The sequence below is a fragment of the Homarus americanus genome, unplaced genomic scaffold, assembly GCF_018991925.1.
Source record: "Homarus americanus isolate GMGI-L3 unplaced genomic scaffold, GMGI_Hamer_2.0 scaffold1024, whole genome shotgun sequence".
Lineage (NCBI taxonomy): Eukaryota > Metazoa > Arthropoda > Malacostraca > Decapoda > Nephropidae > Homarus > Homarus americanus.
In genome coordinates, this window is record NW_024715228.1 from 3,637,603 (window position 1) to 3,659,618 (window position 22,016).

Sequence of the window (22,016 nt, forward strand, 5' to 3'; positions counted from 1 at the left end):
CTGGTATGCTTCGTTCCAGTTACGTATTGCTTCTCCTGATGTATCAACAGTTGTAACATGTGAGTTATATTTAAGAGGTTAATAGGTTATGTGCTGTATATTGATCTCACTATTCATACTGTGTGTCCTGATATACCAGCATTTGTTATATGTGAATTTTTCTTTAACAGGTTTTGACCGAATTATGCTCATCGAGTCAACGATAAGGGTCTTATTATCCAGCAGGAACCAATAACGCTCTTATGAGCGTTAACAGCAAGAATAAGGCTTAAATTAAATTATGTAGCTTAAAGAAAATGTATAATGGTGGAAATATATGCACTCATCAGTGTGTTTCTCTTCTCTTATCTGACGTACGACAAAGAACCTTTACAGTTTAAGCCAATTTTTCTATAAATATCTTTACTTTCATTGCGTAATCTGGTCTGGGTTGATATATAATAAATTTATATTTTCTTTATTTTTATATATTCTTACGCGACATATGATGGGATGACCTATAACTCCTACTCGCGTTATCCTCACCAAAAGAAATTTAATGGTAATGTAGTGGATTTCTCCCCTACAAACGCTGTTTGTCGCTGAGTAGCCGACCCCGCGAATTCCCTAGTGTATGCCTCGTGGTCTAAGTCAACCAGCGCCGCCTTACATGACGGAGGTCAACTACTAAGCCACGCCTACCTCCGCTATTTAAGACCTGACCTCGTGGTGACCTCTCTCTCTCTTTTCTACCTACACCAACCAGCCAGCAACACCTCCTCCGCCTGCCTGGCGGTCCTTGCTCCCGCCGGCGAGCATGGCGACCCATAAGCTGGTCCTCCTCTGAGCATCCTCACCAACCAGCTCTCTCTACATCACGCTTGTAACCACGCTGCCACTTCCCAGCACCAAGCTGCATTGTACATCCAATACAACATGTATACAGAGAGCACATTGTGAGTTTCCTTTCTCCATCCCATCCTGAGTGTGAACCAAACATCTCGGTACCCCACAGCAAGCTTATTTAACTTCGTTGCTGCACTTTTTTCCTCCACTATATGGCATCTCTGATACTGCACTAATATTGCTACCATTAAGATGCTCATTCAGGACATTTACACAAGTTGTTTTCCATTGATGGTTAAGAGAAGCCTTCAGGAGAATTAGCTGCCAGAGGTTGGATAATGGTAAGGTTGGCAGCCAGAGAGCTCTACCCAGGCCAGGACCAACGATTTTTTTTCCTGTTGTTTCCGTAGCTGCTGTGTGTCCAAGTGTGAAATACTTGGTTCGAGAATAAATAAAAAGAAAACGCAATTTCTCTTTTGTATTATGTAAAGATAAGAGACTATTAATTATTTTACTGTCATTTAATTTCAGTATTGGTATAAATTTTGTTGATGTTTAAAATTACATCCTGGTAACTCTTAACATTGTTTTGGAATTTGGCGACGTAGTTGGTTGTTATCAAAGAGATCTTGAGGAGGGAGGAGGAGGCGGGCCTGACGAAGTTGACTCCTGAATTATGACTTACGGATTTGTATCGTTATTTAATTTTATTTGTTAATTTGGTTTTAATATAATTTTTGATGTTTAACTTTAATAAAAAAAATTAAGTTCATCGTGTTTTTTATTGTTTCACCGTGAGGAGTCGTGATTTAATAAACTCAGTCGTTGACCAACAAGAACAGGAGGGAACAGATTCACAAGTCGCGCACGAACCCACATTATACCCGGACACTCCATCATTGTTGTCTCCGCTAAAGTTTCTCAACGCCACTATTGTGTGTCTGCCATTGTTACACTGGAGTTTTCACGGGATATATTCATCATGACGCCCAGATACAAGATAAGGCACCGACTCTATTCAGAGATAGTGAAGAAAACAAATTAAGTGAGATAGTAGTGACTAGTAACGATGTTAGTAAGCAAATAGACAAACTAAAGCCTAATAAGTCACCTGGTCCCGATGAGATATTTGCCAGAGTATTAAAGGAATGTAAGGAAGAGCTTAGTATGCCCTTAGCAAAGTTGTTTAACATGTCCTTAAAAACAGGTGTAGTACCAGAATCCTGGAGGATAGCGAATGTAATACCGATTTTCAAGAAGGGGGATAGATCACTATCCTCTAACTACCGCCCAATCAGTCTAACATCAATAGTAGGCAAATTACTGGAAGCAATCATTTCAAACTCTATTCGAAATCACCTGGAGAAGCACCGATTGATCAATGATTCCCAGCATGGCTTCACAAGCGGACGTTCTTGCCTAACTAATCTATTAACATTCTTTTCATCAGTTTTCGAATCGATGGACGAGGGGCACAATTATGATGTGGTATATCTCGACTTTAGCAAAGCCTTCGACAGAGTCCCCACGAAAGACTAATTAGAAAGGTAGAAGCACATGGCATCAAAGGTAACATCCTTAAATGGATTAGGGCGTGGTTACAGGACAGGAAACAGCGAGTGAGCATTAACGGCACTAAGTCCCATTGGAGCAACGTCACAAGTGGAGTTCCCCAAGGCTCAGTACTTGGACCATTATTATTTATTATATACATAAACGACATAGATATCGGCATAGACAGCAACATAAGTAAATTTGCTGATGACACTAAAATAGGACGTGTTATTAAATCTGACGAGGACTCCGCAAAACTACAGGAAGATCTAAACAAATTTTTCGAATGGTCTGAAAAATGGCAGATGAAATTCAACGTCGACAAATGTAAAGTACTCAGTATAGGAGATGTAAACAGGGAAACCAGATACCAGATGAACAACGATGCCATAGAGAAATCCGACTGCGAGAGAGATTTAGGAGTAATGATAAGTAGGAACCTTAAGCCAAGTAAACAATGTGTTTTTGCTCGTAACAAGGCTAATAAAGTACTTGGGTTCATACAAAGGAGTGTTAGTTACAAGACTAGCGAGGTCATCCTAAAACTGTATCTTGCTCTTGTGAGACCACACCTGGATTACGCAGTTCAGTTCTGGTCACCGTATTACAGAATGGATATAGAATCCTTGGAAAGAATTCAGAGGAGAATGACAAGACTAATCCCGGGCATTAGGAACCTTGAGTATAGAGACAGGTTAAAGCATCTTAATTTGCACTCCCTCGAGAGACGTAGAGCGAGGGGCGACCTGATAGAGGTGTATAAGTGGAAGACAGGGCTAAACAAAGGGGACATTACAAAGGTACTCAAATTATCCAACCAGGAGCGAACTCGTAACAATGGTTTTAAATTAAACAAATTTAGATTTAGGCGTGAAATAGGTAAACACTGGTTTGGAAACAGAGTAGTGGATGAATGGAACAAGTTACCAAATATCATCATTAACTCGAATACGCTGAATTGCTTCAAACATAGGTTGGATGCTCATATGAGCAATAGGGGTTGGTTGTAAACGGGACTGCCCAGTATGGGCCAATAGGCCCGCTGCAGTTTCCTCCATTCTTATGTTCTTATGTTCTTATGTATTGGAGGAAGACAGGAATTGCTGGCATTCACGAGAGGAACAAAAAATTAGTTTTCTTCAGGTGTTAAGAGGACGTATACAGTATATGTAACGATAGAATGGGGTCAAGTCTCATCTTAGAAACACCTGTTGCTAATAAAAACAAAACAAAACCACAGTTAACAAAACACGAGCCAAGAAAAATCGAGCTACACTTGGCGGACATTGCGGTCATTGTGAGGGGAGAAAATTGGCGCCAAAACCTGGAGTCAACTTCGAGAGCCAAAAAATAGCTCACGAGAATGGTGGAAAATGCGGTGCACCTTGGCAGCCACCAGAGTATCATAAACCCAATACATAATGCCTAAACGATACTTCTTCCCTCAAGGCTGGTCGATGTATGAGGGACACACGTGACACTGCCCGGTGGAAAATAAATTAAAGGTAGTTTTGTGAAGTCTGCTGTCAGTCTAGGTACAGGTCCATCACGGCCGTATATTCGTTGTTGGAATCCCCCTTTTTTAGTTGTTACTATAGCGACGAATATAGTGAATAATAGGTAAAGGGAAATATTTTGTCTCGCATACTCCTCATCCCTTCTTCATTATCGTCTTTTATTTATTTCTCTCTTACTTCTGAACCTACGTAGTACGTTCATATTGATTCTCTCTCTCTCTCTCTCTCTCTCTCTCTCTCTCTCTCTCTCTCTCTCTCTCTCTCTCTCTATATATATATATATATATATATATATATATATATATATATATATATATATATATATATATATAGTAACTGAGTTTATATCAGGTAACCTCATTGTCACCTCCCGCCACCACACTCCCTCCACCATACTCCCTTCCAACCAGACCCAGCCACCCCTTCCCTCCCCACCCCACCACTGTGACTCACGGTCACACACACACACCCAAGGCCTCTCCTACCTTGTGCTTTAGTTAAATATATTCGTATTATAGTGAATTGTAACCTAACACCAAACCATCCTTCACTACTTTGTTTATCATTGACACAATTCTAGTTGTTGTCTATGTGTAATGGATAAATTGGTGTGTTTTGTGTGAGCTGAGAGGCAGTGTAGATGGTGAGGTGTTGTGGGTGGTGGTGGGGTAATGTGGGGTTAGTGGTGGTGGGGTGGGTGGATGGTGTATGAAGGTTGTGGTGGTGGAGTGGTGGTGAGGGATGGTGGTGGTAGTGGTGGTGATGGGGTGTGGGTGGTAGTGGTGATGGTGGTGGTGGTGGGGTGTAGGGGTATAGTAGTGGTGGTGGGGGTGTGGGGTATGAGTGGTGGTGGGGGGTGTAGGGGTATAGTAGGTGGTGGTGGGGGTGTGGGGGTATAGTGGTGGTGGTGGGGTGTGGGGGTAGTAGTGGTGGGTGGGGTGTGGGGGTATGGTAGTGGTGGTGGGGGTGTGGGGTGTTGTTGTGGTGGGTGGGGGTGTGGGGGTATGAAGTGTGGTGGGGTGTGGGGTATGGTAGTGGTGGTGGGGGGTGTGAGGGGTATAGTGGTGGTGGTGGGTGTGGGGGTATAGTAGTGGTGGTGGGGGTGTAGGGGTATAGTAGTGGTGTGTGGGGGGTGTGGGGTATGTAGTGGTGGTGGGGTGTGGGGGTATAGTGGTGGTGGTGGGGGTGGGGTTGTAGTGGTGGTGGGGGTGTGGGGGTATAGTGGTGGTGGTGGGGTGTGGGTGTATTGTGAGTGGTGGTGGGGGGTGTGGGGTATGGTAGTGTGGTGGGTGGGGTGTGGGGTATTGTGGTGGTGGTGGGGTGTGGGGGTATAGTGGTGGTGGTGGGGGGTGTGGGGGTGTTGGTGGTGGTGGGGGTGTGGGGTATAGTAGTGGTGGTGGGGGTGTGGGGGTATAGTAGTGGTGGTGGTGGGGTGTGGGGGTATTGTAGTGGTGGTGGGGGTGTGGGGGTGATGGTGGTGGTGGGGGTGTAGGGGTATGTAGGAGGTGGTGGTGGGAGGTGTGGGGTATAGTGGTGGTGGGGTGGGGGTGTGGGGGGTATAGTAGTGGTGGGTGGGGGTGTAGGGGTATGGTAGTGGTGGTGGGGTGTGGGGTATAGTGGTGGTGGTGGGGGTGTGGGGGTATAGTGGTGGTGGTTGGGGTGTGGGGGTATAGTGGTGGTGGGTGGTGGTGTGGGGTATAGTGGTGGTGGTGGGGTGTGGGGGTATAGTGGTGGTGGTGGGGGTGTGGGGTGTGTAGTGGTGGTGGGGTGTAGGGATAGTAGTGGTGGGGTGGGGGTGTAGGGGGTATTGTGGTGGTGGGTGGAGGTGTGGGGGTATTGTAGTGGTGGTGGGAGGTGTGGGGGTATAGTAGTGGTGGTGGGGGTGTGAGGGGTATAGTAGTGGTGGTGGGGTGTAGGGGTTATGAGTGGTGGTGGGGGTGGAGGGGGTATAGTAGTGGTGGTGGTGGTGTGGGGGTATAGTAGTGGTGGTGGGGTGTGGGGGTATAGTGAGTGGTGGTGGGGGTGTGGGGGTATAGTAGTGGGTGGTGGGGTGTGGGGGTATGGTAGTGGTGGGTGGGGTGTAGGGGTATGGTGGTGGTGGTGGGGGTGTAGGGGTATAGTAGTGGTGGTGGGGGTGTAGGGTATAGTAGTGGTGGTGGGGTGTGGGGTATAGTGTGGTGGTGGGGTGTGGGGGTATAGTAGTGGTGGTGGGGGGTGTGGGGGTATGAGTAGTGGTGGGGTGGGAGGTGGGGGGTATAGTAGTGGTGGTGGGGTGTGGGGTATAGTAGTGGTGGTGGGGGTGTAGGGTTATGTGGTGGTGGTGGGGGTGTGGGGTTATAGTAGTGGTGGTGGGGGTGTAGGGATATAGTAGTGGTGGTGGGAGGTGTGGGGTATAGTAGTGGTGGTGGGGGGGTGTGGGGGTATGAGTGGTGGTGGTGGGGTGTAGGGGTATGTAGTAGTGGTGGGTGGGGTGTGGGGTATAGTGGTGGTGGTGGGAGGTGTGGGGTATAGTGGTGGTGGTGGGGGTGTGGGGGTATAGTAGGTGGTGGTGGGGTGTGGGGGTATAGTAGTGGTGGTGGGGTGTAGGGGTATAGTAGTGGTGGTGGGGTGTAGGGGTATAGTAGTGGTGGTGGGGTGTAGGGGTATAGTGGTGGTGGTGGGGTGTGGGGTATAGTAGTGTGGTGGTGGGGGGTGTGGGGGTATGTGAGTGGTGGTGGGGGTGTGGGGGTATAGTGGTGGTGGTGGGGGTGTAGGGGTATAGTAGTGGTGGGTGGGGTGTGGGGTATAGTAGTGGTGGTGGGGGTGTGGGGGTATAGTGGTGGTGGTGGGGTTGTAGGGGTATAGTAGTGGTGGTGGGGTGTAGGGGTATAGTAGTGGTGGTGGGGGGTGTGGGGGTATAGTAGTGGTGGTGGGGGGTGTAGGGGTATAGTAGTGGTGGTGGGGGTGTAGGGGTATAGTAGTGGTGGTGGGGGGTGTAGGGGTTATGGTGGTGGTGGGGGTGTAGGGGTATAGTAGTGGTGGGGTGGGGTGAAGGGGTATAGTAGTGGTGGGGAGGTGTGGGGTATGTGGTGGTGGGGTGGGGGTGTGGGGGTATGGTAGTGGTGGTGGGGTGTGGGGGTATAGTGGTGGTGGTGGGGGTGTAGGGGTATAGTAGTGGTGGTGGGGGGGTGTGGGGTATAGTAGTGGTGTGGTGGGGTGTAGGGTATAGTAGTGGTGGTGGGGGTGTGGGGGTATAGTAGTGGTGGTGGGAGGTGTAGGGGTATAGTAGTGGTGGTGGGGTGGGGGGTATAGTAGTGGTGGGGGTGTAGGGGTATAGTAGTGGTGGTGGGGTTGTAGGGGGTATAGTAGTGGTGGTGGGGGGTGTGGGGGTATAGTAGTGGTGGTGGGGGTGTAGGGGGCTAGTAGTGGTGGTGGGAGGTGTAGGGATGTAGTGGGTGGTGGGGAGGTGTGGGGGTATAGTAGTGGTGGTGGGGGTGTAGGGATTAGTAGTGGTGGTGGGAGGGGTGTAGGGGGTATAGTAGTGGTGGTGGGGGTGTGGGGTATTGTAGTGGTGGTGGGGTGGAGGGGTTATAGTGGTGGTGGAGTAGTGATGATAGTATTGAGCTTCAACTAAGGTCAAAATTACTTAAACTGTTATATGGTTTTGGAGTGATACAATAAGTCAGGTCAAATTTAATGTCATATTTCCCCCTCCCTAGTATCTCACCTCAGCCAAGTCATTAGCATGATTGTGAGCCAGTAGATGTCTCGAGGCAGCCACCAGATGTCTCGAGGCAGCCACCAGATGTCTAGAGCCAGCCACCAGATGTCTAGAGGCTGGACTTAACACGACAACAAACCCTTCTGACATCTAGACACTTAATGCTGCTCCTCTAAGCCACCTAAGGCTCTTATAGTTGGCTCTCTTCCTAACAGTGTGCACGAGACTAACCTTCGTACGCCACCCTAACACGTGGGTGAGTCAACAAAGTCTACCTGTCTTGACCAACCCAACAGAATTTGTCTTGGGTGAAGGTGTGGAGTACGGGGGGAGGTGTGGGGTACTGGAGAGAGAGAGAGAGAGAGAGAGAGAGTTTATTTCCCTCTCTGTTAGTAATGATTTGTTTACATTTTCAGAGCCTCATAGACCAGGCAGCTGACGCCATCCGCAACCAAGGTGATGACACTGTCGCCTCCTTGACTAGGTATGTGCCATCCTCCCAGTCAGTAGTGTCTAGCGCCTTTATTTCCTCGCCGTTTTGGTGTTATTTGATCAGTGTCAGTCTCACACGACAGGACTTTGGCACACAGCTAAACAGGATTGGATTAATTACACTATTTAAGGCCAATTACAATTTCAATTACAATTACTTAACTAAAGTTTAAATTACAAATACAGTTACAATTACTTGGTTCACAATACTCTCAAATTACAATTGTAATTTCAATAAAAAGAAAATGTCGAAATTAATCACATATAAAAATTACAATTACAAGTTTTTTACCCATGTTCTGACTACATAGTTAAGTTTCGAAGTACCAAGCAAGCACATTTTATATCAGATTCTGCACTTTATTGTGGTTAGATTTTTGCTAAAATTTTCTGTCACTATAATTCATTACTATTCAGTTCACAAACTTTGAAGCTGATCATATATACATATCTTTGTTGGACTTGATCAGCAGAAGTTCCCGGAAGGTTGCAACTCCTAGCTGCGCTCTGTCTGTTAGGGGTGAAAACATTACCTGCTACACTTTTTGATGGTGCTGAAGTGGCTGTGCAGTCCAGGTGCTTCAGTGGGTGCATCTTTGGAGGAGAATCCCTCCAATAGACCAAGTGGTCCACGTCAAATGGGACACAGCCCTCCCCTGTATACTCCATCAACATTTGTTAAAAGTTACCTGTGTGACTCCTGCTCACCGTTAGTTGCAGGAGGCATGAAGGAAACAAGACGAGGCCTCCTTTGTAAACTTTGTGTGGGTTCAGATGATTCACGCTGCTCCTCTTGGTCCTTTGTCCTCATTGTTTCCTTCAGTATTGTGGACTGGGAGTCAGATTCTGCAAGAACTGTTTTGATGTGTCGAAGGACTACTCCTTTCTTCTTGAGATGGTAACCACTCTAACTTAAACCGAGGATCAAAGAAGGATACTGCTACACTGTCAGGAATTTCCAGAAATGGACCAAGTCTCCGTTTCACTGCTTCATATAAGACTCCTTCATATTTCATAATGTCCCAGTTTTATGGCATAATTGTAATTGGATTAAACTTGAACAGTAAATTGCAATTATAATTACAATTACTTTTTATTCTCAAAGTTCAATTACAATTACTCATAATTGTGTAGTTAATTACAACCAGCTTCAATTGCAATTACTAATTGATCCAAGCCTGCCTGAGCTGAACACATGTTGGGTCTCGTGTTTGCTGGCTGGCAGTGATTTATACGGCCTCTCTGTCCATCAAATTAACTTTTCTATAAATATATGACTGATTTAATAATTTGCCTATACAAAATTTTATGCATTTATCCACATGAGTGAGATAAATTGATAGTTTTCTTTATTACAAACCGACGGACAGCAAAACGTTTACACTAATATTATTACGGTCTATAATGAGACGGAGCTCGTATAGAAGATATTAACATATAGGTAGAATATTTATAGTAAGATGATGTAAAGAGAGGAAGAGTCTGGTAGCGTGGCCGGATAGTGATTTACAGCGTCACTACACTTATCTTATCTTATACGTCAACACACATCTGTTACGTTCTTAAGGACGACTTCTCAAACACCACTTCGTTACAACTGTTTATTAATTACGACAATGACATGGACACATTAATAACACCTTCTATCGAAGTTACTAGGACATTATATTTACGTTACTTGAACATCATATGTACGTTACTAGGACATTATATTACGTTACTAGACACTGATTCTCGGACACAACATGAAATGAATACACTTCCCACGTAAGTAACTCATCCTATGGATAGCTCTGACAAAAACTCACGTAACCTGGGGGAGGCCCAGCAGGTGCTTCTGTATGGGAGACTCTGCTTAGCTGGACACCGGTGTCGGGAGGGAAGTCTCCCACCCGACCGGAGGGAGGGCTTGCATGACTCTCCTCCTGTGAGCGGGACTGGGCTGTGGTGGACCTCCTCCTGTGATCCCTCTGTGTGTGTCTCTGTCTCTAGGGAGGGCTACGACGTCCTATATATTGGGAGAAGAGCCGTCAGTTTGAGCTGCTCGGGCGGCAGCGAAGGGTCCCCTTACATTTGACCTCGCTAACGTAGGGTCAGGTCTGGATTTGTTCTGAGTTGTAAGTTGTTGTATATATTGGAAACAGGTGGCCTCTTCTGCTGACTGGGTGCCTGTTAACATATTTGGTGGGGCCGTGTGACAGTGATTTGTAGCTCCTTGACTTGCCGCTGCGAGGGGTCCCCTTACATTTGACCTCGCTAATGTAAGGTCAGGTCTGGACTTTTTCTGAGATGTAAGCTGTGGTCTGATAAATAAACCATCATTACACCTCCCGCCAAGACCAAAGCTTTCATGCTCAGAGAACTGATGACACAACAGTAACATCATGTGCAGTATCTAATATAGCCCCTGAGGCGATAATGCATCCTCACATTTTACAAACAATAACCTTAGAGATGTATGTTTTTCTACTGGCATAGTTTGATCTGACAAAGCTTACTATACCTCCCGCCAAGATTAAAGCTTCTATACCAGGAGAAAAAAAAAACACATACACAGTAAGTGAACATAGAGTGAGCTAAAGATCCTTCATATCTAGCATAGTGTCCGAGGCAAACTTGCTAATCACATTCTGCAAACAATAACAGGTGTTACATTGCCTAACCAGGCCGTGTCAAAATAATAATTCGTCCCACTCAGTAATATGGCTACAACATTGCATTTGGTAGTACAAAACATTGATCAACTGAACTCATAGGAAAAAGTGACTGATCTTTCTTAATTAATACATTCTTTGTAGAACATGTTAATAAATATCAGAGAATGAAATACTTCAAAATACAAAAAAAATGCGTCTACTTCACATGTTAGGGTGTTATATCTCTTTATTGGGCATAAACAACATCAACAACATCAGTACATTAGTGTGGTCCAGCATGGCTCACGTCCTCCGTCCAGTTGGTATCGGAGATAGGGGATGCCGGCAGCACAACAGCGGTAGTCGGTTGGTCCTGATGATACACCTTTTCATCATCGACGTTCTTCTGATGTCAGCACAGCACATCTTCTGTCTTCTTTCTTCACATAGCACGTCTTTCTTTCTTCAATACCGCACCTTGTAGGTCGTGTCTCCACACCTTCTGACTTCTTCTCACTTCCTCCTGGTTTCTATCATATTTCAGATGATATTTCTGTTCCATCTGCGCTTCCTCTACGTGTAGAGCATCATTTTCCAACATATTCCAGATGATTTTTCTGTTCCATCTGCCTTTCTTCTCTGCAACATAACTTTCCGCCAATCCGGCCGGGGGTAGCCGGTCACACTTGGGGGGGATGCCATCACTCAGGACAACGTGTGGGGCAGTCTATGTGGCCCTGGTTTCGCCCTCTGTACACGGGTATCGGCTGGATCCTTGACCGTCCTGTCCCACGCCCCCACAGCGGAAATCCCCTCCCTGGTTCGGCTTGCCAGGGTTTGATGTATGGTGCTGCATTCCACACTCCTTAGCTTCCTAAAGGGAGGACTTGAAAGAAGTGAAGTATGTATTGGTCAATCGGAAGTTCGGAACACACAAAATCAGGAAATGTAAGTTGGTTTGTTTTGTGTTCAGGGACTCGATGCGTCATTCATTCCGTCGGTTAAGGTTTTCCGTTATTTCAGTAAGGTCATAGACATACTGAAGAGGAGAAATTAATCATTACAGTGTGAGATAGTTGCTGTCAGGATACCTATAGTTAATTAGGTGTCTGAGTGTGGAGCCCTGTGTCGGAGATGGCCTGACGAATTTGACATTTAAAAACAATTGATTTAGAATATATAAGGTTATTTGACCTTAAGTTTTAAATTATGGTCGTGGTGGAACTAAAAGCTTGAGCCAAGACCAGAGATTTAAGTTTCTATAAAATATTTAATTAATTTAATGATAAAAAAATATGGAATTGTTCTCATATAAATTATCTTGTGGTAGTGTAGTGTACAGTATATACGGGAAATAGTGACAGATTAACTATTCCTCAAAGCAAGATTCATGACAGTGTAGGTTAAGACGACAGGGGAGGATATGATCACTATATATATATTACTGTATGACAAAGTTGAATATATTTACTGTATGTTTAAGACTATTTATGAGGAAGATCATCACCTGTAATACTATAGTGTGTAGTCCTCGATGCTCGTGAAATAGTTACACGTCACAAGCATAAACAGATTACAGGTGATGGTTATAGGTCCATTAATCATCACTACTTATGGCTAGATGGATATATATATACAGTATATATATATATATTTTAATATTTATGTAAGTAAATATAAACAGTAGAGGTGAATTATGTCAAATGAAAATAGACTAAACGACTCATCGTCCCTTTACTGTGGCCGCCAAAATCTTGTCACACTCACAAGGAATCTCGTTTTTTCCTGTATTTTGTGTCTGGTTTGTCTGTCGCCCTTCAAGTATATGTCTGTCGCCCTTCAAGTGTATGTCTGTCGCCCTCCAAGTGTATGTCTTTCGCCCTTCAAGTGTATGTCTGTCGCCCTTCAAGTGTATGTCTGTCGCCCTCCAAGTGTATGTCTTTCGCCCTTCAAGTGTATGTCTGTCGCCCTTCAAGTGTATGTCTGTCGCCCTTCAAGTATATGTCTGTCGCCCTTCAAGTGTATGTCTGTCGCCCTTCAAGTATACCTGGACATGCCCTCCTCACGTGTGTCTGTTTTAAGGTGTAGTGGATTGTGTTGGGGTACAGTCTTGGTCCTCTCAATTACTCGTTTCTTCCCTCAGAACCACAACACAAATCCCAGCTTAACTTGTGAGGTTGGTATGTATACAGCCTTAACAACATCAACCTAGAGAAGTCGACTTGTGAAAGAGACCTAGGGGTACTTGTAAGCCCGGACCTACGGCCTAGAAAACAGTGCGTTAATGTTCGAAATAAGGCAAACAGAGTATTGGGTTTTATATCTAGAAGTGTAAGTAACAAGAGTGCAGAGGTCTTATTGCAACTATATCTTGCACTAGTCAGGCCGCACCTCGATTATGCGGTTCAGTTCTGGTGCCCCTATTATAGAATGGATATAAATTCACTGGAGTCGGTGCAGCGAAGAATGACGAAAATGATTCTGGGACTTAGAAACCTTCCATATCAGGATAGGTTAAAGAAACTTAACTTGGATTCCCTAGAAAGACGAAGAGTGCGAGGAGATATGATAGAAGTATTTAAGTGGGTGAAAGGAATCAATAAAGGGGATATAGATAAAGTTCTTATCATCTCCGAGCAGGATAGGACTCGGAGCAACGGATTCAAGTTGGATAAGTTTAGGTTTAGGAGGGAGATAGGAAGAAACTGGTTCACAAATAGGGTGGTGGACGAGTGGAACAAGCTTAGCAACTTTGTAGTAAGTGCTGGAACGCTGGAAAGTTTCAAAAGGAGGCTAGATAGATTCATGGATGATAGAGAGTGGTAGTAACTCTCGACAGGGGCTGCCATGCACAGGCCAACCGGCCTATTGCAGACTCCTTATTTTCTTATGTTCTTATGTATGTGTGTGTGTGTGTGTGTGTCCTGCCTGACCCTGACGTACTATGGTCATAAAGTTTTCAGTATATTGACAGAAGGCTGTTATCCTACTGAGGGTCACAAGATACACTAGATCCCATCAGTTGTCGGGCGTAGAATATGGCAAGGTGCAATAAATTCCATCATTTGTTGCCGGATGCAGAATATGGCATGGTACACCGGATCCCATTAGTTGCCGGACGCAGAATATGGCAAGGCGTGCCGAGTGGGTCACGTGATGCTGAACCAAAATACTCTGGTGGACGGAGAGGCGGCGGTTGGCAGCTGGGTCGGCCCGTGTTCCCTCATCCCGCCACTGTTTTAATAATTACACAACCCAATTGCTGAGCCGTTCTTCAGATGTTTGTGTTGGCACGAAGGAGGAGGTGATGTTATATAAACTTTTAATTTACGTGTTAAGTTTTACTGTGGAGATATTGTTGAATTAGTTAATATATCAATTCTCAGGTTATTCAAATTTTCACAGTGAGAATATTGGCGCCAAATCCCTGAAAGCTTCATTAATAATATTACTTTTACGAAACCTTCCATTTTATTTGTTTACATTTTGTGTCTAGTCTCTTTATACGGAGTTGTTTTCACTGATGATTCACACTGGAATGACTAGATGCCGTAATTATTTAAGAACATAAGAAAATAAGGAGTCTGCAATAGGCCGGTTGGCCTGTGCATGGCAGCTCCTGTCGAGAGTTACTACCACTCTCTATCATCCATGAATCTATCTAGCCTCCTTTTAAAACTTTCCAGCGTTCCAGCACTTACTACAAAATTGCTAAGCTTGTTCCACTCGTTCACCACCCTATTTGTGAACCAGTTCCTTCCTATCTCCCTCCTAAACCTAAACTTATCCAACTTAAATCAGTTGCTACGAGTCCTATCCTGCTCGGATATTATAAGAACTTTATCTATAACTCTTTTATTGATTCCTTTCACCCACTTAAATAATTCTATCATGTCTTGTTATGGAAGGTTTCTAAGTCCCGGAATCATTTTCGTCATTCTTCGTTGCACCGACTCCAGTGACTTGATATTTATGAATACACGTAGCGTCATTCGGTATCAGTCTTTTTTGGAACACCTGAGGAAGCGTCACCCCAGCCCGCTTCACCTGAAGAAACATCACCCCACCCTATAATGAACCTAACCTAACCTAACCCAACCTCACCCTTTTGGCCTTTTACCTGACCTCACCTGAAGATTAACCACCATGGAGGGTCCTGACCCCACTTGAAGAATGGTCACCCCAGGAGTTGCCACCTGAAGAATTGTCATTTTGCCAACCTCTGGGGTGACGATTCTTCAGGTGATCCTTTTTTTTATTTTTAGGAATTCAAAGACAATTAATGATATATATATATATATATATATATATATATATATATATATATATATATATATATATATATATATATATATATATATAGAGAGAGAGAGAGAGAGAGAGAGAGAGAGAGAGAGAGAGAGAGAGAGATTCAGTGGGTTTTTTTTATCTTGGAGGAAAACACTCTTGAGGATTTTGTTGAGAGGGATTCCGTAGGTGAGGAATATTGTGAGAATGTTGGGTGAGGGAGGTAGGAGTCACCGTCTCAAGACCTGCACCATTCCAGCGTTGATCATGTTGACTCCCGCCTTGGCAGCCAGCGCTTACACTACACTTTATAGTCAGGTGTGTCCTAGTATCGCCTCTGTTTATTTACATCTCGCTCAGGTAGTGTTTATTTTGACCTCCCCTGTTGTGGCTTTATTCTTCCGTGGGTGGCGAAGATATGCACCGTTTTCCATTCATTTTACATCCCTGCCTCACGATAGGTTAGGTTAGTGTAAGTCTGGTGTAGGTTTGGGTTAAGCTGGGTTAGATTAAATTTTGGTGGGGAGAGGGGGCATGGGGAGGTGAGAGGACATAGGAGGGGGAGAGGGGCATGGGAGGGGGAGATGGGGCATGGGTGGGGGTGAGGATATGGGAGGGAGAACAGTAAACGTACGAAAACTTGTCTGGGTTTAGCTTGGGTCCAAAGAGGTTTAGTTTAATTTTACTTTTGGTTAAGATACATAAAATAATATATACATTATTAGTTTAAGTTTAATTATGTTAAGGATAGTTTAAGTTATGTTAAGGTTAGTTTAAGTTATGTTAAGGTTAGTTTAAGTTAGATTAGGTTAAGGTAAAGATAAATTAGTTCATGTTATGTTTTTCATCTAGGGTTGCGTGAGTGTTGGTGAGGTGTGTCGGCTGTGGACAATTCGACTAATGTTTACTGACACCCGTGTAGGGGAAGTATAGCAAGTGTACGTGAGTCACCAACTCAGGTATCAGTAATGTACCAAAAGAGTTTTTAGATGCATCTGTTTCTGTTCACCAAAGGCTCGTTTACATGGTGTGAATTCCTTGCATGCGAGCACTCATGGCTTGCGGGAGTAAGACTGGCATGCCAGCACTTACGCCTAAATATCACGGGTTAGTTGGCGCCAAGCTGCTCTCCAGGCAGCTCCTCGCTAACAGTGTTGACCGGCTGTTCACTCCAGCCATGGTCACTGTACCAGTGCACAACCTGTAAGAACCAAACACATATGTAATAATAATTTCAAACTCGTTTGTACACCATTAATATATAAACACACGGCGCTGCTCGTACAACCGTTCACTCCACTCGTGTACGAGTCACTGAAAAAGTTGACTGGTCTCCAACTTTCACACGAGCTAAATATCACTGCCTGAGAACACCAGGCGCGACCACTCGACTAGTTGACGCGAGGTGAGTAAGGCGGACAATATTCTCATGACAGCTCACACCTACAGTAAACACTGGGGCCGAGTAAACGTTCCTTAGATGTAAGTCAGCAAACAGTACAGTAATAACAATAATAAGAACATAAGAAAGTAAGGAGTCTGCAATAGGCCGGTTGACCTGTGCATGGCAGCTCCTGTCGAGAGTTACTACCACTCTCTATCATCCATGAATCTATCCAGCCTCTTTTTGAAACTTTCCAGCGTTCCCGCACTTACTACAAAGTTGCTAAGCTTGTTCCACTCGTCCACCACCCTATTTGTGAACCAGTTCCTTCCTATCTCCCTCCTAAACCTAAACTTATCCAACTTAAATCCGTTGCTTCGAGTCCTATCCTGCTCGGATATGATAAGAACTTTATCTATATCCCCTTTATTGATTCCTTTCACCCAGTTAAATACTTCTATCATATCTCCCCGCACTCTTTCTAGGGAATGCAAGTTTAGTTTCTTTAACCTATCCTGATATGGAAGGTTTCTAAGTCCCGGAATCATTTTCGTCATTCTTCGCTGCACCGACTCCAGTGAATTGATATCCATTCTATAATAAGGGCACCAGAACTGAACCGCATAATCGAGGTGAGGCCTGACTAGCGCAAGATATAGTTGCAATAAGACCTCTGCACTCTTATTACTTACACTTATAGATATAAAACCTAATACTCTGTTTGCCTTATTTCGAACATTAACGCACTGTTTTCTAGGCCGTAGGTCCGGGCTTACAAGTACCCCTAGGTCTCTTTCACAAGTCGACTTCTCTAGGTTGATGTTGTTAAGGCTGTATACATTGACAGTATTTGTTCTTCCAATATTAAGTACGCTGCACTTGCTCTTGCTAGTGTTGAATTTCATTTGCCATTTTTCAGACCACCCCTGCAGTTTATTTAGATCCTCCTGTAGTGTATTTACATCCTAATAGTGGTCACATTATCTCTGGGGTCTGCACCTCACACTAGAGACGTCGTTGTAATCATCGATAGTCTTCATTATAAATATTCGGGCAGGACAAGAGGAAAAATTTGGCGACAAAGGTGTCGAGTGAGGTGTGGTGACCACAGCCACTCCCGCAGTTAATGTTAACCCTTTGTAAGGCAGCGGCGCACTTACAGTAGGTGTTTTATTCTGGGTAACGACAGACGATTTAATTTATTCGTCTGAGAGAAACCCCTGTCCTACGAAGGGTTAAAGGTAATAACAAAAAACCCGCCTTTTATACTGAAATATAATCTTAATATATAGAATCACTGTTAGACTAACTAGATATGTAGATAAGTGGACAACCAGTAATGAAAGATTCGTTACTCTTTTCGACATTCTCAACAACTACTGGTTGTGTGGCCGCTGAATTTTCCTGTACTGCACGTGGTGGAATGGTCAGCATACTCGCATCGCAAGCGAGTGGACTCGGGTTCGATACCCGGGCAGGGTGAAACTATGGACAAGTTTCTTTACGCCATTTGCCTCTCTACCCAGCAGTAATTGGGGATCTGGATGTTAATCGATTTCGGATAGTATTCCAGGGTAATGGTTAGCCAGTGCAGTTGGCGATTTGTCCCGTCTTCTCGGACTATTCCTTGAAACTGGGTCATATAACTCGTTAACTCAGGGTGTGGTTGTTGTGTTGGCGACAGTTTCGACACCTTAAACAAATTCACGACTAGGTGGCCCCTCATTGTATGAGGGGCAACCATTATTATTATTGTACTGCACGTCACCAGCCTCGACCATCGCTGTCTGTGTGAGACGAAACTCCGGAAGACACAAGAGGCGCCGACCAAGGGTCTCCCAGGACTTCATGTCAGTACTTTAGGTGTTTATTTCTTAAGGTCTTCTTCATCCCAATATGTCCTGTAAACAAATGTCTGATTCTTAATGGCTATTTGACTATGTGTGTTTGAAATAGCTCGCCATGAAGTGTGTAATATACTGTATGTATATATTGGTGACCAATAGTGTGTGTGTGTGTTTCTGCTTACTGTATTTGTGTGTACGTGTTTGGCGGTTATTTTGGTATGTAAGTGTGTATGTGTGTACGTGCATGCATTCCGTTGTTTACCCAGTGCCCGTGTGTGAATATAATGATAAATACGACGCGTGATGCAATGGTGTTTTCGCAGTGTGTGTGTACGTGCTTGTGTATACATCACCATGACTGTACTCATAATATCGAAACCTTGAGATCTCTCCAGAGCTTCGAAAAGGTGGTATTCCTGAAACAAGATCAGGGCAAGAAGGTCATTGTAAATGGCGTCGTACACCCCAGGGCAGTTCTTGAAAACGGCTCGTTAACAACTAGTTCTAGTATTGATGACTGAGTGTGATAGCTTTGAGTATGGTTAATGTAGCAATGTAAGGGCAGTAAATATGATGACTATATTTGATGAATGTAACAAGACGATGACTAAAGGTGACTATATAATGACTGATGACCGACAACAATAGGATGGAAGCTTAAAGTCATCGTAATCATCAACACCCGTTTGGGTCTGTTCCTGATGACCTCTCCCCGGCCTGATGACCTCTCCCCGGCCTGATGACCCTCCTCTGGTCTGATGACCCCCCGGCCTGATGACCTCTCCCCGGCCTGATGACCTCTCCCCGGCCTGATGACCTCTCCCCGGCCTGATGACTTCCAGCCTGATGACCCTCCTCTGGCTGATGACCCCCAGCCACAGTGACCCTCCTCTGGCCTGATGACCCTCCTCTGGCCTGTTGACCTCTCCCCGGCCACAGTGACCCTCCTCTGGTCTGATGACCTCTCCCCCGGCCTGATGACCTCTCCCCGGCCTGGTGTGGCCTCTCCCGGCCTGATGACCCCTCCTCTGGCTGATGGCCCCCAGCCTGTTGGCCCCCGGCCTGATGACCCTGCTCAGGGTCTGATGGCCCCCCGGCCTGATGGCCTCTCCCCCGGCCTGATGGCCTCTCCCGGCCTGATGACCTCTCCCGGCCTGAGTAGTCCCCTCTGGTCTGTGACCCCGGCCTGATGGCCACTCCTGGTCCTGGTGGCCCCCGGCCTGATGACCCTCCTCTGGTCTGTGGGCCACCGGCCTGATGACCTCTCCCCCGGCGCCTGATGACCTCTCCCCAGCCTGATGACCTCTCCCGGCCTGATGGCCTCTCCCCCGGCCTGATGGCCCCCCTCTGGTCAGTGGCCCCCCGGCCTGATAGCCCCCCCGGCCTGTGGCCCCCCTCTGGTCTGAAGTGACCCCCCGGCCTGATGGCCTCTCCCCGGCCTGTGGCCTCTCCCCGGCCTGTGGCCTCTCCCCCGGCCTGGTAGCCCCCTCCTCTGGTCCTGACCCCCCGGCCTGATGGCCCCTCTGGTCTAGTGGCCCCCCCGGCCCGTGGCCTCTGCCCGGCTGTTGGCTCTCCCCGGCCTGATGACCCCTCCTCTGGTCCCAGTGGCCCCCGGCCTGATGACTCTCCCCGGCCTGTTGAGCCCCCCCCGGCCTGATGACCCTCCTCTGGCCTGACCCCGGCCTGATGACCCCCCTCTGGCCTGATGACCCCCCGGCCTGATGACCCCCCTCTGGTCTGGCACGGTACAGCGCCTCTCACTCCACCTGGGTAAGGCTGGCCGCACGCTTTGGTAATATACTGTACACTGAGATATAACCCTTTAACTAGTAATAAGTCTTCCTGTATACATCTAACAGCATAAAATATACTGTATGATCACTATAATGTATAATAAAATCACCTCGATAAATAAATGGTGATAGTTTTCAGAATAGTATGAATAATGTAACGTTACTAATCTCTTGTTAATATTTAATATCATACACAGGATAACAGACGTACCATAAATAATATCAATCTACTTTCTATAATAATTACGTAGATATACACAACCATTTACAGGGAGGTACTACCGCCTGGGAAGATATTGGAAGCATAATGTGTTGTCTAATGGTAGACTCTGCTGCCATATGGCATCACGAAAATTGTGACCAAGTCCCAGGTTGCTGACCCGACTTTCTGCCTCATTTACACACAATTGGAGGGTCTCAAGTGTTTCTCTTAACTTGGTTGGTTGCTAATACGGAGAGAAGAGAGTCTGGGCTCTGAGGGTGCAAGAAGGGTATAGTACAAGGTAATGTTCAGAAGTGGGAGATATAGGAGGAGGTTGACAGCATGATACTAAAAGACCCAACCCGGGCAAGCAGTGAGGTGAGGATTGACCTTGGGACATGAGTAGGCGATAGATAGTAAATACACAAGTTAAACTATTATGTCCACTTGTGATTCTAATTTAAGAACTGGGTCTAATATGACTGGTGGAGGCTGGGTGTGTGTGTGGGTGGGTGGGAGAGACTGCTACACTAAGCTACGGTTGTTCACCATTTGTAACATCATGGTCACTGGGTTTACACTTAACACCCCTCACGATGATTAACATGGTGATGAGAGAGAGAGAGAGACCGACCACCAAATACTAACACTCGTGGTCCTATAGAGTCAGTGGATAGTAATATAAGGGATAAAATGTATTCTACTTTAATGATCTCTGTGGCTAACTGTGATCCATTCAGTAACATTCAGCTTTGTATTCATGGTCTTGTAGTTTAGTCACAAAATTTGAGTTCGTTCAGAAATAAGAAGAAAGACATTTTACCAGCATAATCTATTTTTAGTAACTTCTGTTTTAATATAAGGGATAAAATGTATTCTACTTTAATGATCTCTGTGGCTAACTGTGATCCATTCAGTAACATTCAGCTTTGTATTCATGGTCTTGTAGTTTAGTCACAAAATTTGAGTTCGTTCAGAAATAAGAAGAAAGACATTTTACCAGCATAATCTATTTTTAGTAACTTCTGTTTTAGTGGTGAGGAGAATACAGAGAGACACACCTTACATTCATTACGAAATACTACCTGCCCTCACCACCCAACTCTGTATGTACACACGCCACATCACCTCCCTCACTATCCCAAGGTCTTGTTTAGCAGAAACAGTTTATAAACTGACGCCTGTAGCCGCTAAAAAAACATCATTTTCAATTTCGGGACGAGGTGAATGATCTCACTTGTTGATAGCGACGCCACCTGTTTGGAAGGCCGGCCTAGAGTCACTGGCCCTGACCATTACATGACGTACGCTGTAAACACTTGCTGTAGAAGAGACACCAGGGCCCTCATGCTCCCACAGACGTAGCGCATGAGCGTGTAAAAACAGCGCCTGTACCGCTTGGCAGGGAGACACATAGTCATTCTTTTCATTGGTCTCAGCTGCCAACTTACATAAACACTAATGTCTAACACCCATGTTGGTCGGGTGGCTTCTCTGTGGTGCCCCGGCCGCCTGCTCGCCCACTATGGTTTGGACATTGGGTATAGAGGGATGGGTTGGTGGGTGGGTGGATATCGTTTCTCTATAAGGTCCCTCGACCTGCTCTTGCGGCCTCCCCAGTAACTTCTCTGACTTTGCCATACCGTCATCCAGCAGCTTGAGGTGAAAAGTAACCTTGATGATTTATGCTGGTCAGGGGCTACACACGTTTGATGAGTCGTGTTGATGTCCGCTGCTGACAAGACCTCATCCCACGTCTCGTCCACCGGCAGATGTTGT

At 45.5% G+C, this 22,016-nt stretch overlaps 1 protein-coding gene across 1 annotated transcript; it reads right to left on the reverse strand.

The window, feature by feature from the left end:
* Window positions 1-16,119: 16,119 nt before the first annotated feature.
* On the reverse strand, window positions 16,120-21,658 carry LOC121855264 (translation initiation factor IF-2-like). Its single transcript, XM_042350151.1, has 3 exons — window positions 21,546-21,658; window positions 19,041-20,049; window positions 16,120-16,212 (listed from the first exon to the last, which is right to left on the reverse strand). The coding sequence occupies exons 1-3, from the start codon at window positions 21,656-21,658 to the stop codon at window positions 16,120-16,122; spliced, it is 1,215 nt and encodes a 404-aa protein (XP_042206085.1).
* Window positions 21,659-22,016: the final 358 nt, after the last annotated feature.